At 32.9% G+C, this 18,589-nt stretch overlaps 2 protein-coding genes across 3 annotated transcripts in view; one reads left to right on the top strand and one right to left on the bottom strand.

Moving 5' to 3' along the window:
- The window catches only part of Vamp7 (Vesicle-associated membrane protein 7), a 6,788-nt gene extending 4,179 nt beyond the window's left edge, over nucleotides 1-2,609 (bottom strand). Inside the window, 2 exon segments of the mRNA XM_088261805.1 lie at nucleotides 2,252-2,437; nucleotides 2,440-2,609. Of these exon segments, the coding sequence (XP_088117931.1) occupies nucleotides 2,252-2,437; nucleotides 2,440-2,475 (222 nt within the window). The 5' untranslated portion in view covers nucleotides 2,476-2,609.
- On the top strand, nucleotides 989-18,141 carry snz (sorting nexin snazarus). Of its 2 annotated transcripts, none has more exons than XM_088261803.1 (17): nucleotides 989-1,121; nucleotides 3,130-3,358; nucleotides 4,502-4,815; nucleotides 5,370-5,542; nucleotides 6,929-7,115; nucleotides 8,798-9,071; nucleotides 10,229-10,438; nucleotides 11,035-11,206; nucleotides 11,687-11,850; nucleotides 12,399-12,572; nucleotides 13,455-13,589; nucleotides 14,023-14,163; nucleotides 14,709-14,842; nucleotides 14,994-15,296; nucleotides 15,724-15,857; nucleotides 17,087-17,235; nucleotides 17,759-18,141. In XM_088261803.1, the coding sequence occupies exons 2-17, from the start codon at nucleotides 3,131-3,133 to the stop codon at nucleotides 17,813-17,815; spliced, it is 2,949 nt and encodes a 982-aa protein (XP_088117929.1). In that variant the 5' UTR covers nucleotides 989-1,121; nucleotide 3,130; the 3' UTR covers nucleotides 17,816-18,141. The 2 variants fall into 2 exon arrangements, with proteins under 2 accessions (XP_088117929.1, XP_088117930.1); XM_088261804.1 differs by lacking the exon at nucleotides 989-1,121 and adding an exon at nucleotides 2,862-3,039.
- The last annotated feature ends 448 nt before the right edge of the window (nucleotides 18,142-18,589 follow it).

The raw sequence follows: 18,589 nt of genomic DNA, 5'->3' as shown, positions 1-18,589 counted from the left end.
TCACGGTGGATAACAACAAGTGAAATTATATGAATTGCCACAAAGAAAATATATTTTATCATTCCCTCTGGTACTTTAATCAATATAATGTTCATGATTAATTATACCAAAAGTAATTTCGGAGAGATAAAATAAATACTTTTCAAATATGAGAGATATAAAAAAACAACAATCAATCTTTTAAGTCAGATGTTTTAAATTAGTTTTTCAACATCGGTCACTTTACCTTTTTAGCATAACGCTGCAGAAAAAATGGGATTTAAGTTTAGCGAGTCAAACTTGAAATACCCATTTGGATGAATAATCAAGTATTAAGACAGATCGGATTACAATAAAACAATCATCATGTTTCATAAAATTGATTATGTAAATAAACAGTCAAAAAATACTTTTATTTGGGACCTGTTGCTTAGTTATAATTATTTTTTAAAAAATATATATATATTTTTTTGACAAACAATTTTAAAAATTAATTAACTTTAGATAATGCAAGGAAAAAGGTTTTTGACTGATAGAGACTAAAACATAGCTACAAATAGTACCCAAGCCACATGTTTATATGCCTCAAACTATTTAAATGTGTCTACAAGTAAATATAATGTTTGAACAAACCAAATAAAAATGTATATTCATGAACATTTTTATTTATCATGACAATAAATAATTGAATGTGACTCATAACAGATAAAACTGTATCATTTTACTGAGGTCCATACATTAATACATGCAGAATATTGATACAACGTGTTTAAAGTAAATGTCAATGGGTTTATTGATTCGACTATCATTTATACCAGTTGTTGACTGCAATCATTCGTTTATTGTTCAGGCAGCAGTTTTATTACTACAATATAAAAGGTAAATTATCCATCATTTGAAATTGACAGATTTTAACAATTTTAAAATGTTTTGAGAGAGATAAAGTGACTAAAAAGTCACGGAAACATAAAAGTGTGGCCGTTTATAGGACACAATGATAATAACAGATTGAAAGCACTATAAATGCTCATACCTCCAATGCACTCTTGTTAAAAAAATTGAGACAATGTATGGAACAAGAAAGGCTTGGTTTTCATTTTTATGATTCTCATTGTTTGCTGACATAAACGGTGTCCGAGTTGGTAATTATGCTACATTTTGGTGTTTATTCATATTGCTCACTTACGAAAAAGAGTGTCACAAATTAGATATGTCAGGAGATGCATTTGAAGAGCTTCAACTTTGGTAGGTAGCTATGTAAACACATTAACACAGAAATTATATATTATAAAAATAAAAATAGCAGCATTACTAGCTAAATGTTATAGCACTTCAAATGCTTCTCCTGAAAAATCATGAAAGTTTAGTCATGATACTATAAATTATATGTTCGCAAAATAATAAAATTTGCCAACCGCTAAACCAAAGAGGAGGAAAACACAATGTAAGAATCAACTAAAAATATTGCTCAAAAGAAATTTAAAAAATGTGGTTCATTTTTTTATTTTAAATATATTGTGTTTCTTAAGGGTATAAAATAATTTTGTAATATAGAAAAGGATTTTCTAAACTTTTCCCATGATAGGATGCTTTGTAAGCCCAGATTTTTTAAGAAAAAATCTTGTTTATTTTGAACAGTAGGTAAAGAATACATAATCAGCAAAAAATATAAAATGAAAAAAAACTTCAACTAACTCTTCTGATAATTTTGCCCGTGTTATGCGAAAGGAGGATGAAAGAACAAGAAAATTAAAATAAAACGATTTTGAAAATGTGAGGTAATTTTTAAAAAATTCCTTTCAACCATTGCACCATTGCATGTTTAAAACCACTCCAGGTTTTATGGAATATGTACTTGCCTTTTATAGCAATATTTTGTGATAGCTGAAATATGTGTCATGAAAAAATCCTGTTTCTCATTTATAAAATAACAACTATATGAAAATACAGTCATAATTTACGTAAAACTTGAGTCATTGGTGGGAAAAGATATTGTGTTCCAATGTAAAATATGTCTAGACCAAAAATGTCCAAAAATGCAAGTCAAATGAATGAATATTAAAAATTAATTACAATGTGTCCATACAAGTGACTCTTGTATGAGAATGTGTATGTGAATGTATCAATGGGAGATAAGGTCCAGTGCTATGTCCTGTTGTATTGTCCCGTCTATAAGGTTTAATGGTAACAACTGGGGAAAATAACAATAAAATAAAATAAAAACTAGGCAGAAATGTAAGTATTAAAAAGCAAGTTTCTTTATTATACTTACATCGTCCGTAATGCAAAAATAAACAATCCGGTTTTCGCAAACATAGTGAAACAGATAATTCCCATGTGAATAAGTAAGTTTGTCATTAAATGGAGGTATTTTGGAAAGTATTTGTTCAGTAACTTCGGCAAAATTGCCCGCGCACGAGGCATATTTAGCGAGGACCACGCATATTTAGCGAGGACCACGGTTCCTCTAGATATAACACTGTACAAAATCGGCATTTTAATGCGTCTTTTTAAAAAAACAATATCTTAAGACAAAGAAATATTAACAAAAAGAACGTGCGTAGTTAATTTTTAATAGATTCAATGACGAATTCTCAGACTTTCCGGCTCCATGAAATGGATGCATAAGATACCGAATACTTTTTAAATATTATTAGAATTAATATTGCGCAAATTAAAAGTTTAGCGCAAAGGATGAAGCCACAAAATTTCACAAAAAGATTACACTCACGCACTGTCAAACCTGATAAATATTTGTGACAGCGAATGACAAAAATTATTGCTATAGGTAAAAATTGTCGAAATATATATTTATTTTTTATATTCACCACACTGTCTGGACATTTATAACGCATAACCAGCAGCCATATAAATAAATGACGTTTTCGATCTGTCAAACGTCAAACTAACAAAAAAACGTATACAAATAATAATTCGTGATTCATTTTATTGCGTACCGGTAAAAGGATTATTGTTCAATTTCATTGAAGAAATAAATAATGTGTGATTTGAAATACTAAACATGATTTACATCTTTATGCTATGAAAGTTTGAGTAAACGTATGTTGTCGATTATTGATTTATTATTATTCATCATTTAACTTTATTGTGAATAAAAAACGTTTAACTCGTATTTTATTTTGGTTTTAGGATGGATTGGCTTTTGACCGGTTCGGGAATATTAGTTTTGCTGTTTTCTCTACTCTGGCCATGGTTTTGGTCACTTACTTCGATTTTATTGCTAACAATATCATCCTTAGTTTTTGGCTTATGTTGCGCTATTTGGGCACATATTTACTTATCTTCACAGCATTACACACCGACTTGTCTCCTGGAGCATATAGATAAAGATCTTCAAGTGTTTCGTGACAGTATCAGTGTAAGGATAAACCTGTTGATATCTTCATTTTACAATGTAATTTTATTGAAACCTAACAAAAGTATAGGAAAATGTGCAATTTTTGCCTCTCATTTTTTGTTAGTAAATAAATATTTAAAAAATAGTATTATGTGGAATAATTATCCCAATAGAGTAATGGAAGCATTTGCATTTTAAACCCTTTTAATTTCATAGATATTTCAGAACTTATGCAAATCAGTGATATGGGTTACTAATTATTATTATAATTATTAATTATTGCATAATGAGACTTTAAAAAAAAAAAAGAGAAATATTTGTGTTTTTATTCTAAGCACAAATATTTCGATTTCATTATTTCTGTGAGCCTAAGCGGTTCATTATTAGAAATAGGTATCAAATTGTGGTAGAGTGGGTTCGAACCGAGAAACTCTGACTTCAACCGAGTCCGCGACACCAACCACGGGAACACAACCTGACACAATTAATTTAAATTAACTAGGTGCAAAAAAATATAAAATAAAATAGGTATTTAAAAAAAAACATTTGAACTTAACTTGTGTATGATACATTATCTTTACAATAATCACATATGTATATTTAAATCCAACAGAATCCACAACGCAGAACTAAATAGTTTAGAGGAGCTAAGAAAACTAGTTTTCATTGCTCATACCAGAGCGCAGCACTATGTAAAGACAGAAATCAGCATGATCATATTTACACCATAGTCAATTTGCACCTTTCCTATTAAAATATTTTTTTCAATATACACATATCGATCCCATCTACGTATACTATCTTAACTCGCATTAATGCTATGTTACAGACAATGGTTTTAGTAAATTTTGTCCTGTATATTTGTACTGAGTTCCCTGAGATTAAAGTTGGAGAAAATATATAATTCATTGTATTTTTTTGTTGCTATTAGTTAGAATCAAATACAAAATATAAAAAAGAAAACTCCAACATTGCCAATATATGGGTTACTATAGTGTATATTGAAGAGGTTATTATGGTTTCTTATTACATATACATAACTTTACACTTTTAGATACCAGTCTGAAGTAATAGGGATTTAATCATTATTTAGGTCTCATACATGATATACAACATGACGGATACGTAATCTATTTTTTACAATATTCTATTTATATCTTTAAGGTTGAACCCATCAAAAGTTCCAAAGCTGTGACAGGACAACAATCTCATTTACCGGTAGTTTTTGGAAGGACTGTGGATGGCTTGCTGCAGCAGTTGATAGATCTAATATTGCGGGATTTCCTCGTATCTTGGTTGAAAGAATATGCCTTCAAGCCAGAAATAACGATTGAACAGTTCAAGGAAGACCTTTGGGGAGCCGTACAGGACCTCAACGAGAGAATATCACGAATCGATGGTGATAAGCTCATTGCTTGCGATATGGTCACTAAAATTACCATGCATTTTGAAAGGATAAGAATTGCACAAAGTTGTGTGTAAGTAGGCTTATTTCATTACATTAAATTGTTAAAACTAATTATGTATCTGCCTCCGTAGTGTAATGGTCACCACGCTCGGCTACCGTACTGGAGGCCCCGGGTCTGATTCCCAGGGGGAGTCAAATAAATACAGCGGGATTCTTCTACATTTTTGACTAGAGTGTTCTTGTTTACTTCATAATTTATGTGTTAATATATACGCTTTGAATTTTAGTTTGTAATATTTATTTTAATTTTTACTGAATAAATTGAAAATTGAAATTGAAATCGAAATATAAGTGATTTTTTCACTCCATTATTTATTCAATATTACCCTGGACTGATACCTGAAGCAAAAAGCTAATTATCTTTCCTTCATATGTTAACGATCAAGATAACACTGTGTTTATATGATGTAGTGCCCTACGCACCATCGGGTGCGGATAAGGATTAGAAGAAGATTTTTATTCTTTATTGGGTTGTATTGAAAATGATCAATACTTCTCAACACAGCAGGAAAACACTTGAACTTGCATATAAATATGTACAGTAAATGTTTCTTTTCTTTTTAGTGCTGAAACAAATGTGTCTCCAGTATTTGCTCTGTCTCCATACCTGATGTCTCCAATTGCTGAAATGAATTTTCTAAGACAAGTCAGCGAGCTCTTCATTATGTTTTTACTTCCGCGTTGTTACTCTCTCGCTCCTGCTACACATTTACTAAGAGAAGTTTTGACTTGCAAAAGTAAGTAAATATCAACCCTTTCGTCGAAATATCTCAATGATGTTTGACGTAAACATTCTTCTATAGATAAATCAGTATGTGCTTTAATTCACAAAGCCTGTTTAAATTTGACCCTGTAATGAATAATGCATGCCAAAAAATTACATTTAGCAGATCTCGCACTACCCTTCATTTAAAATCACATTTTTTACTACTTAATTACCATCGCTCAAGACTTATGTACTTTGAAACCATACAAAAACAATCTAATTTGTTTTACTTGACGAAATTCCTACTTCTTTGATATTATTATTTCTGTACTTTTTATGTTTTTGTTTATTCAAGAAATGCTAGATGTACAGTTGATTTTTGTTGTTGTTCTTCTTCTTCTTTGCGTTTCATGTCAGGTCCCCTTGACGTTGACCATCTCTTGAGAGTAATGGTCCGTGTCTCGGGCAGCCTCTAAACAGCACCTCAATGTTTCTGATCCGAGTCGGGAGATCTATCTTTTGTGCACACCTCATTGACCTTCCACTTTGCATTTTATGATTAGATGCAATACCTCGTATTTCTTTTCTCTAAGCACATGCCCCAGATAGGACACTCTCCAGACTTTGGAGCATATTCACATTGCTGACCATATTGATCCATGGAATGCGTAACAGTCTACAATGTAGCTATGATGTTTAATGTTTATAATGTATTTTACGATATATGGTTTATGTTTCATTGTTTTATTTGTACTCTTTTCGATTCCTGACCAATATGTATTAGATAAAAATAAAACAATAAAATGATCTCTGAAAATGCCAAACACGTTTACAAACCTGTACAAAAAACTGAACGTCTCACACTTTTGGAATGCACTCAAGTTAACTTTTTTCTACCACATTGTGCGTCAGAGATGCATATTTAGTCACAAATAATTGAAAACAAACATTCAAGTATTTTATTACTGTGTTTATTACATTCAAGTATTATATTACTGTGTACATTTTCAACAAGACATTTAAGTCCATAATATTTTCTTCCTTTAAATTATTTTCAAAATTTTACAGTATGAAATGCTTTTCTAAATTTGTAATGTGATTGAGTTTATAATATTATATTGATAGAATGTTTTAAAACTCACAGGACTACATTGGATATTATTTATTGATTTGGCATTTACTTTCTAGAATGACATGTTGATTATTTTAAAAATTATACACTTATTGAGTATTAGAAAAATTATACCACTTATTGAGTTTTTTTACGCTACTAGTTTCAAAAACTACAGATATTTTTACTGACAAAAACTAATGAGCAAAAAATTATTCAGGTATATGTAGAAGTGGGTCGGGTAAAAACTAGAGGGGGGGGATTAAATTACATTATTTTTGCATTCTCAGAAATTGTGTTATTTAGTTTTGCAGCCGGCTGTAAATATGATAACGGAACCTGACTATTTGAACCAGAAGATTCTGAGTTATCTCGAAGCCCAGAGAGCTGCTGCAGCTGTACACAACAGAACCCACGAATACGCCCGAAGTTTCGAAGATTTTCTTAAGCTTATTCATAATTGCAATGATATTGATACCTTAAAAAGGATACGGTAAGCAGATTTAACTAATTATTTAAAAAAAATATTATAATGTATATTTTATGATATGTATAAGGTAATTATTTTTTATTTTTTTATTTTTATTTTTATTTTTAAACTTCATGTACAGAAAATAAAAAGTACATTGGCGGGCTTATTGCTAAAAAGCAATATCTTCCAACCGACCAAAGACGGACTAGTGATATTGATCAAAACGTTTGATACCATATATAGCCGTTTGCAATCAGTGGGCAGATAGTACTTGAACATTTAAAAAAAAACATAAATTACAAATTGACATTTAAAAAAGAAACATAAATTAACAAAAGACGATAATAAGGAGGGCAAAGGAAGAAGGGAGATTAGGGAAGGAGGTAGAGGGAGGAGGTTTGATCGACAGTTAGGATTCTAATGACAGATAGTAATGTCTCAGACGTTTTTAAAAGTTAATACATATTATTGTCTGATGTAATAGATTTTATCAAAAAACTAAAAACAATTAATTAACAATTAGACAAAAAAGTATTCTAGGATTCTAATGATAAATAGGTAGAATTCGGTAGCAAGTTTAAGAAAGAGAGGAGGGGTCAGGGGAGGAGGAGATGGACAGTTAGGGTTCTAAGGTAAGATAATGATGTTTCAGGCGTTTTTTGAAGGTTAAGATAGAAGGTGCATTTTTTACATGTAGAGGTAGTTCATTCCAGAGTCTAGCCGCTTGGGCAGAAGAAGGTAATTCTCTTATGTTTGGTCTATTATTAACATAAATGTGGAATTGTTTATTAGCTTTATTTTTATTAATGTAACTATTTATGTTAATGTAATGTAACATTTATTATTGTTAATGTAACTGTAGTGGTCAGCAAGCCAGTAACCCCTACTGATAATACGAGCGAATTCTCAGAATGCAATCACTGCAACTTGCAGGAAAAAAGGATGCACTGACCGAGAACAATGAAGTGCACACGTCCCATTGCATTTTATTGTGACTAGCACTTTAAAGACAAAGGAACAATGGGTTCCAAACGATATAAAAGAGGAACAGCCTCGGACCCCCTATCTCATTCCTCCACCGGGAGCGCGACTACGAAGTTCCACACATCTCATTCCTCCACCGGGAGCGCGACTACGAAGTTCCACATCTCATTCCTCCACCGGGAGTGCGACTACGAAGTTCCACCTCTCACTCCTCCGCCGGGAATCCGCCAAGTAACACCGTCGCCGTCACGAGACCGCCGCATCAAGACCTCGCTACGATCTCCAGTCCCACCGTCACGAGACTGCCGCATCAAGACCTCGCTACGACCTCCAGTCCATCACCCTCGTCAGCATCAAGGAGCTACTCCAGTCAGCCCGACCGTACATCTACGCCACCGCTACGCCGCACCGTCTTGTGTAACATTTATTGTTAAATAAATATCTATTCAACACAACCGTCTTCCTCCTCGTCACCACATCCCCAAATAACTATTGTTTATTATACACTTTTTTAAATGTAAAGCTGTACAATTCCCATACAAATAAAAAAAAAATTATGCTGGATCAGTCATAAATAAAATAATTATAAATATACATACATTAATGTATTATGTGACAATTTTTTTTTAAAGGAATAACCTGCGAAGCCTCTACTTTTAGAGGATTGTCTGCATGTAGGATATTGATTATATAAGTAATGTTTGTACTTTTTCTTTTAGGTACAATATCGTAGCAGAGATAATGCAGGCGACCACTCTGCAGAACATGAACAGGGCCCGTGGCGTGGAGGTAGATGTGAGTGCGGAAGGGGGCGGCGGCGGCGCGGGGGCCAGAGCAGGGGGCGCAGGAACTGGCCGACGACAGGTGGCCGCGGCCAGGAAGTTGAGGAGATACATCTCGCAGCTGTCTTACGCCAAAAGCCAGTGTGAATCGGCCCTCACGGCACTGGGGTGGGAAGGGCCATTTCCTACCCATGATTCTGATAATACTAAGGTATAAAACAGAGATTAGTTTACCACTTAACAGTTGACCTTTGGCGAGAAAATCGTCGCTACAGGAAATCGTCACCCATAAGTCAAAACAACACTGCCTGAACACCGCTCGGGTCAGTCAATAAAAACAAATGAGTCTAGTTATGAAACTGGGACAAATCACTATCAAGGAGTCGGAATACCATTTACCAGAGCAGTGCTCGGGCTCGTCAATGCAATAACTCGGGCTAGACTGGGAACTGGTTAATAGGGCTATCGATCTGCAAAAACTATGCCTTTAGCAAAAAAAAGTCCTTTAGCAGGTATATTTAAGAACAAAAGTGAAGAAGCTTGTGTTTGCTTTTAACTCTTCGAGAAACATTGTGGACAAAAAAATATGTAAAAATAGTGTTTTTCTCATAGTGTCATTAAAATTTTATATTAAACAAATAAAAATCCAGTTACATTGCCATTGAATAAAATCATGATAACAATAAATTGATTGAAATGTGCAGTAGAAAAGAGAAAAATCAATTAATGTGTCAGAGAAAAGCTTGCGGAGCTCCTTGTTATGAATGGCCAACGGCAGGTGGCGGGGAGCCAACATAGTCTTCTACTATCTTCTCATCTTGTTCAATGCCGAGTGATGTGGTCTCTTGGTGTATCTAAAAGATGATGAAAAGTTCGCCTTCATCCTTCCCAGTCCTGAGCTGAGTTGAAGGCGTTTCATGTTGACTTTGTCAACTTCTTTATTTGCCGAGCTTCATATTTATGATAATATGAAAATTTCAAGATTATCAGTATGATTGATAATCCTGAAATTATCCGGAATATTGGTCTGTATGTTCCCGATAGTTACCTAAGACAGCGTCGGCATAGATTGTTTCACATTCCTATACACAGGACCAAACTGCCGATGGTTATGCCTGTAGAAAAGCTACCGCTATGTTGAACAATATCTCATTGGATATTGATCTGTTCCACGTGTCTGAAGGAGTTTTCCGAAGCGGGATTCTTCTACACCTTTAGCAATAGTTCTTGCATATTTTCGATTTTTGTATGTATTTAATGTATACGCTTTAAATTTTAATGTTTGTAATGTATATGTTAATTGAAAATGAATTAATTGAAATTGAAAATAGCAAAAATTTATAATAATCTTATGGTGCAATCTTCCAGATGCTGTCTCTTGGTACAATCTTGGAGAGTGTGCTAGGGCGGCGCCACCTCTCCTTATTCCTGGAGACCCTGTGTTCCCAAGGGCTGGTGGGCTACTGGACTGCGGTCGAGGAGCTTCGATCTAGCCACCGAAGCAACTGGCATCAGCTCGGTGCTGAAATATTCTACACTTACATTCGCTCCCCCAGTGCGGAAATCAAAGTTGATAAAGTTCGTATAATGCTTCTAGAATTCTATTAATATTTTTGTCAATATTAAAATTAGACATATTTGATAATTTTTTCTTTATTCTATATTTTTGTTTTCTTGCCTTTACCCAATGGTGCATAGGGCACTGCATTTGCACCAATAGAAACATACAATAAAAGCAAATAGCTTTAATGGGGATAGTAAAAAAAGAGTGAATTCTTGGGAACCATTATTTCTAATTTTTGTATGCTTATTTCAAAATTCATGTTAGTATTTTATTTTATCTTTAAAATTCATGTTAATATTTTTATTTTATCTACAAGACTATAGGACAAGAAAGTTTAATATTATGTATGTGCAATTTAAAGATTTATTTTTGGTATTTTATGAAGAAAAAAAAATGCTCTCTCTGATTTTGAAGTTTATTGCGGAGTTTATTCTATATCTACTATTTTATATTGTAATCTCAACAAATAATCAAAAGTGTTTCAGTCGAGAAAAAATCTATTTATTTAATTATTGGAAGATGGTGATGTACACATAAACATATCTCTATACTCGTTTTGCTATTACAATATGCATCTGAATTAAAACTACCGATTGTAATTTTATTTTAGGAAACTCGCAAAAGAATGGAAGCTTTCCTTCTTGGTGACAAAGGTCCTGAAGTATTCTATGAAGTTCAACAAATGGTCATCAATACTCTCCAAGATAAATATTACCAATCATTCCTCATCAGTGAACAATATAGAGCTTTGATAAAAGCTTTGGCGGATGATGAAAATAAAGGTAATTTTAGTTATTGTAAAAAATACTTTACTTATTGTATAAAATTACCTGTATTTGCCATGACAAATTTCCTGAAAAAGCTGCAGATTTATCCTTTAATAACTTGTACCTTTCTGAATTTACTTTCAACCTTTGCTGAAGAAGTTTGAGATTAAAAAAATTTGTAATATAATAATAATTTTTTTTTTACAAAAATGTTGATAATATAAGTATATAACCACTCACCGAGATTTTTATGTCTACCGGTTTCGAGACGTACCCGTCTCTTCGTCAGGACAATAACTACCACAGCATGCAAACAATGCTACCCTTCACTACCATAGCACTATTTACTCACTTAAAACTACACAAAATGTTAACACATGTGATTTTTGGTCGACCCGAAGACCAACATGCACTAAAGGTTTCAGCACAAACATGCGTTACGAGCCGAGGTTAAACATGCACTAATAATAATTCATAAACATGTTCTTTTTGCAGACCAACAAGTGATTGAGAGTTCTCCTATGGAAGAGAGACAGTTATCTGGCGATTCAGTTTCCTCTAATGATAGTGCCCTCGGAGCTTTGAATGTTGGTGAACACTCGAGCTATGCCCGTAAAAAGTTGGAGCAACTTCAAGAAAGATTTGATAACAAAACCCAGGTATAGTTGATACAATAATTATGCTTGTGTTCTCTTAGTTGTGAATATGTTTATTTTTATTTTATAGCTTTTCCGACTAGGGTTTAGCATCTATTTATGCCAATTCCTTCTCAGTTGCAGTTTTGACATGGAGTTTATGTTTACCTTGCATTATGTGTTATTTGTAACAATTATCAGTAACAGTTCTACATGGGACCTACCAGGTTAAAATAGGTTTAAAAATACATTCGGACCCCTCTAATTTGGTATCACTATTGCCTGTTGGAAAAATTAGTTCCAACATAAATTCACAACATGGCGGTGTAAAAAAAATAATATTTTTTTTTGTGTCCTTGAGATACAAAAATATACAGGTGATGTTTTAGACCACATTGCAGTCTCCATCATCTAGGTTGTGATGTCACAACGCATATCATTTAACCCAAAAATAACATCCTCAGGATTTCAACTAAATAACTTAACTATTGAATTATCTACTTCAATCTATTAAATTATTACTATCTTAAAATTACTTGTTTTACTATGTATATTGTTTTATATGATTAAAGGCTCTGCAAGCATTACGAGCCTCACTGAAACCGGAATCCAAGGTCCTGGAGCTGCTGCAGAGGGAAGTGGCGGCCCTGGCAGGAGAGAGAAGGCGGCTGGAGGCACATCTCTCTCGGGCCCACACTTGGGCACAACACCTGGGCAAGTGGAGAGCCACCGTGCAGAGTGCTGAGGTAATGTATCACATCTGTGCATTCATATTGTTTCTTCAACAATTCATATTCCAATCAAAAATACATATCGCTCACTCCTTTCAAGAACGCCATAAATCAAAAACTTGATTTTTCAGGAGAACGTTTTTAAAGTTTAAAAATATAATACAATATTTCAAAAATAAATATCAAGCCACTTACTGAACTTTTTACTATGCAACAGATCTTTTTGGGTAAAACCTGAAGGTTTTTTTTCCATTTGAAAAATATATAGTATATTTAAAAAAATAATTAAACAATACCTTTTCTTCAAAATGCAAAAACAACACTTTCTGCCCTGTAGCGGGTAAATATTAAGTTAAAAATGTGTCTCTTTCGCTGGGATATAGTACATTTTCTGGGCATTCCGAAAACATGCACAACTGAAAATTGTCAATTTTTGATTTATGACGTTCTTGAAAGGAGTGAGCGATATATTAAAACTTCTCCATCATTTTATTTCCAAAAACAAATCAAATGATTCCTTGAAAGTGAGGGTGTATTTAGACACAATGCGCTTGGTAACTGTTAATTTTTTATTTGATTCCTAGAACAATGTGATTCTTCTTCTTATAACCATTATACGAACCTAATGCCACATATGACACTGTTCATATAGAAGTAGTTCTTTCTTGATCATTAATAATGTGAAGGCAAGGTGATCAGTCCAGGATGATACTGAATATGTATTTGAGTGAGAAATCATTACCCCCTGAGAATCGAACCGGCCTCCAGCATGGTAGCCAAACTCTCCAACCTATATACGATTGTGCATGATAAACCTTGTGATTCATTTTGTTGGAACTACACATTTGGTTCTACCATATGGTAAAGTTCAATAGACTTTTTTTTACTGTGTTGTAGATAATTGAGGAGTCACAACCCCCCCAGTTTGTGCTGGTGGTGCAGAAAGATGAACCATCCGGAGATGGGGAAGAGGATGATCCTGAAGCTATATCTACTGGTTGGGTGTTGCTGAGATCATTGCAACATTTCCAGGTAGAATAATCAGTCTTGATTTTAAAATACAATACAATCCCAAAGGATTGCAAGAATTCTAAGAATTGCAGTATTTGAAGACACAAACCAATTCTGTAGGTGGTGTCTAATACATATGGCCAGGGCTGAATCTGTGCAATATTTCATGAATTGTATAGTGTATATACTTATCTATTGTCCGATCCAAGATTTCCATCACTTTACGCATAATTAGACCTTTATTTTATTTTATTAAGTTTATGATAACTGTCAAAATGTTTGTAGGTTATGACTTGCTAAATAGTATAAAAATATATTTTAACTCTAATTATTGTTTCGATATTAATTGTGATGGTTAATTTATTTCTCTTTATTTCCTGTTTTCAATTCCTGATCAATATTTGTTGACAAATATAATTTAATCAGATAAAATTTTCCTGTTTTTGTTTTTCAGGAACTACATAGAAAATTACGCCCTTTGTGTTCTGGCATCAAAAATCTGGAATTGCCCTCAAATACCTTCAAGTTTTTGTTTGGTAAAACTGACAAAAATGCCCTGGAGAAAGCTAAAATGCAAATACAGAAGTACCTCGATGTAAGGATATGATTGATTAATATGCAAATATTTTAATACTTATTTAATTGGCTGGTGGGTAGGTACTGTACACCCTGGTAGGTACTGTACTCCCTGGTAGGTACTGTACTCCCTGGTAGGTACTGTACACCCTGGTAGGTACTGTACACCCTGGTAGGTACTATACACTCTGGTAGGTACTGTTCTCCTTGGTAAGTACTGTACTCCCTGGTAAGTACTGTACACTCATGCTAAGTAAGTGGTTAATCAACCAAGGGTAGATGGCGCTATACATTACATTTATGATTGCATGAATGCATTTGGGAAATTAGCACATTTTTCCCAGGTCATTCCTATATATCCTACCTCTCAAAAATATGTTGGTTAAAAAGTCTTTCTTTGTTAAGCATTCACTGGCAGTATCGACATTCCGGAATATCCAAACACCAACTAAAAGACTTGTAAAATACAATAGTTAAAAAAAAAATCAATACGAAAAATCATCGTCATTGTGTTAATCAATTATTTATACAGTTATGAGACAATTTTCATTGCTTTATTTCTAGTTTATTTTGGAAGACGAACACCTCAACCAAAGTGAAGCTATTTACGCTTTTCTCAGTCCAAGTTCTGAGCATCTGAAACACAATATGCCATCACCCAAGAAGTCGAGATTTTCATTTTCAACGCTATTCAAGAGGTACATTATAAAATTTATTAATTTAAAATCTCGCTGGTGTAGTTTTTTGTCATATGTTGATATATCTATAATAATATTGTGACTTCAATCGTGGATTAAATCTGGTATTTATGTAGAGACTTGTGTATCGAAAATATCATTTTTCTCTTAGTGGTAGCAATGACAGCGCTCCAAGAATGGACCGTGGTGATCTACCAATCCGGGAGTTTGGTGAGGATGAGGAGATATCTCTCTACCTGGACGGGGAGAGCGGAGAGGCTGGCTCCAAGACGGTCGGAAATGGCAGTCGGGGCATCCTAGGTGTGCAGTCGGGATCTGACGATGGAAAGGACGCGATAGCTGAGCCGCTCTACACTCTGATGGGTGAAGTGTTCGATATGAGGGGAGTCTTCAAGTGGCTCAGGAAAACGCTCATCTCCTTTGTGCAGATTACATACGGCCGCACTATCAATAGGTAATGTGAACCTGTCATTCGTAAAAAGCCAACCTAATGATACTTTCAAAATTTCATTAATTGATTCGGTAGTCACTTAAATTTAATTAAACCATTGTATCAAGTAATCATTTTACAGCATTTTCAAATACCGTATGTGAAGCTTAATCTAAATTTTAGAGCTGTATCCTTGCGAGGTTAAAGAATAAAAAGGAAGACTAAAATTCGACTGATCAAGTTGACATAACACCAGAAAGATGTGGTGCAGATAAAGGTTAATGAAGAATGTCTGGATTTGTTTAAATTAATATCTAAAGAATAGCTTTTAAATGACGATAGTACAAATATATAATTAAATACGATATTGTATGAAACTCAGCATAGAACCTAGTCATATGTATTTATAAAAATATTTTAAAATTAATGAAGCGTGTAATTCTTTTTTTAGGCAAATTCGAGATACAATAACGTGGGTGTTTTCGGAACCAATGCTACACTACTACATCAGTATAATAATGAAGTCTTGGTGGCCGGGAGGTGTGTTGTCACATCCCACTGAAGATAGAACTCCGGCAATCAAAGGTTAGTTATATTTGCCATAGTCAATAGTCATAGGCATCTCTTATGCATATCCGCATTAAAGATATGCGACTACAGAAGTTCTCAGTTTTCCGCTGTATGTCGTCATCATAGTGGTATATCATAGTGGATAGTCGTTTTACACAGAGTTTTAAAAATCAATATTGGTATCAGAAATTGCATGTGTTTTTAAATTACGCTATATTCTCCCAAAACGGAACCTTCAGGCTTATCTTGTTCTATATACTCATAATTTTTCTGAAAATTTATAAAGCGAAAAACTACTTATTGTCATACCTTTTTTTAAATATATTTATTTATGAAAAAATTACAATTCCTAACATTTAAAAATGAACGCGGATTCCTTATTAACTACATTCACACAAAAAAAACAAGATAATTGATACTTTTCTTATTGAAATTTGTATATTTATAAGGAAAAGTACAAAGGCTATCTATCACTATTTAAATTTAAAATGGTGTAAAATAAACAAATTGTGAGACCATTACTTGTACAAAAAATTAATTACCAGGTTTCTAAACCTTTATCTTGAGATCTTTATTAAAATATGCTAATGCAAATAAGGGAACAAAACAGAATGCATAAAACTTCATTGCAAATATGCAACATAAAACGATGCGCAAATTTTATAGTGCAATATGTAGCCAACAATCTAATGAAAATAATAAATTAACCTGACCACGAGTATTGGTGTACATGGTCATCCAAACAAAACTTTCCTCAAAAGAGTATAAGCGTACATGAACTCCCGCACTTATAACTAAAGCCCAGTGATATTTATTTCTAAAATGGCACTTGTACTGCCATCTGTGGTTGTATTTAAACATTTGAACCACACTTTGGATTCTTTTTCTGTTTTACCCATGACTTGAAACAAAGTTTGTGTGACGTAATGACGTTGTCAAAGAAAACCCATGAATAATTTTTATTTAAATCATGTTTACTGGTGTAAATATTTTTCTTATTCAAGAAAATATATTGCTTATAACATTAAATATGATGTAAAATTAATAAAAGTAAAAAAAAATAATTAAACTCACTCCCCAGATACAGTTTTGTCTACAGAAACTCACTTCTAAGCAGGTTAAATACTTGATTTTTGTTTTTTTATGAATACAAAAAAATATTATCATTTTTAAAAGCATGTTAGATTTGAATTTCTCCCGGGTGTAAATATGTAACCCTTTTTTATTATCCTATTACTTTTCAGATGAGACGAGACATCAAGCTCGCCAACAGTTCATCAATAATATTCCGGAAGTGTTGACCAGTTTGATGGGAGCACAATCAGCACAAAGGGGAGCTCAGAAAATATTTGATACTCTGCAGAACCATATGCAAAATAAACAGCTTTTTTACGTAAGTAAAAATGGAGCATTTATTTGCCATTATTTTTGATGAACAACAAAATGAAATATAATTATAACTTAAAAAATAAATTAAATCTCAGTAAAAAAAGTAACTGCCTACTTCAAGAGTCCTAGACTGGGCAGTTATTTTTACTTGTATTGAATATATCCATCACCCCAAGTTCCTTCACTTCAAATATATTCCACTCATCCATCTAAGAATCTGGAGTATGGGACTGATCACTCGCCTTCGTGTAATTAGCGATCAAGTTTACTCTGCGTTATTTCTATGCGGTGCTTTATGAACCATTAAGTACGGAAAGGGATCAGAAAATTTCTTATACAGCTCACAAGAGGTAGTTTCTATTTCAGATAACTGCCCAGTTAAATAATGTCAAATGGTAACGTAATAATAATGGTAACAACGGTAATAGTAACCTTAACAAAACCCTCAGTGTAAAGTTTGTGCACACACAAATACAACAGTTAGGGAGTAGTGTGACCATTTTTATACATTATTTTCTCTTTTTCAGGAACTATTTGAGGTTCTACTGGTGGAAGTCTTCCCAGAACTTAAGCAGCATTTATGAATACATATATGTTTTTCTATATCTCTGTTGACTTGATTGATAATCAAATTAATGTACACACAGTTACCGTAAAAAATGATGACAGCCATTTTGTTTACCCAGGATACTCTGCAATACATTCTGATGAAACCAATCAAAGTTTTACAGTTTTGCTTCATTAGAGATAACAATGTTTGATAACTGTTGCTAAGTATTATAGCCAGTTAATGATTGTGCCCACCAAATATTTTTATAATCTTTTTCGGAAGAATTCTGTTCAAAAAATCTATAATATGTTGTGACATTTATATTATATAATTGAAAAACTATTTCTAAGATTTATCAAATAATAATAATGAAATGATAAAACAGTAGTTAAATCATCTCATGAATGATATTAAATTGTAAGGTTATTAAATCAATGTAGGGTGCACACCCTGCTGGTAATTTTTTTTATTGTTTTATACATATATCAATGCAATTTTTTTAATTTAAAAATTATGACTGATCAGTTTAACAAGATTTTTAGTCATTTCTATTATATATTCAATGTTTAATGTAATTAATTCAATATTTTAATGTAGAAATTTAAGAATAGTTCGGGTTTAGTTTAGACATTTAAAGAACTAATTACACAAGCGGGTTTTATTCTATTTTTTTTATAGATCTTGACATTTTATTCCATTATATGTTTTGTTTTTACTTGACAGATCTTGATTATTATTTCACTTAATTGTGTTTACATGGTAGGTAGATACTTGTATTATTAATAATATTATATTTATCAATACCCAA

This window comes from Brachycentrus maculatus, unplaced genomic scaffold (assembly GCF_059751285.1).
Source record: "Brachycentrus maculatus isolate JH-2025_06_01 unplaced genomic scaffold, ASM5975128v1 h1tg000166l, whole genome shotgun sequence".
Lineage (NCBI taxonomy): Eukaryota > Metazoa > Arthropoda > Insecta > Trichoptera > Brachycentridae > Brachycentrus > Brachycentrus maculatus.
The sequence above is the reverse complement of the archived record's forward strand: the minus strand, read 5'-3'. Positions and strand labels throughout refer to the sequence as shown.

What these genes read in the sequence shown, in the direction of transcription:
- snz (XM_088261803.1), top strand. Translation starts at nt 3,131, where the DNA reads ATGGATTGGCTTTTGACCGGTTCGGGAATATTAGTTTTGCTGTTTTCT. An exon ending in AGAATTGCACAAAGTTGTGT is followed by an intron (nt 4,816 to 5,369) that starts GTAAGTAGGCTT and finishes TTTTCTTTTTAG; the next exon opens with TGCTGAAACAAATGTGTCTC. An exon ending in TACGGCCGCACTATCAATAG is followed by an intron (nt 15,297 to 15,723) that starts GTAATGTGAACC and finishes TTCTTTTTTTAG; the next exon opens with GCAAATTCGAGATACAATAA.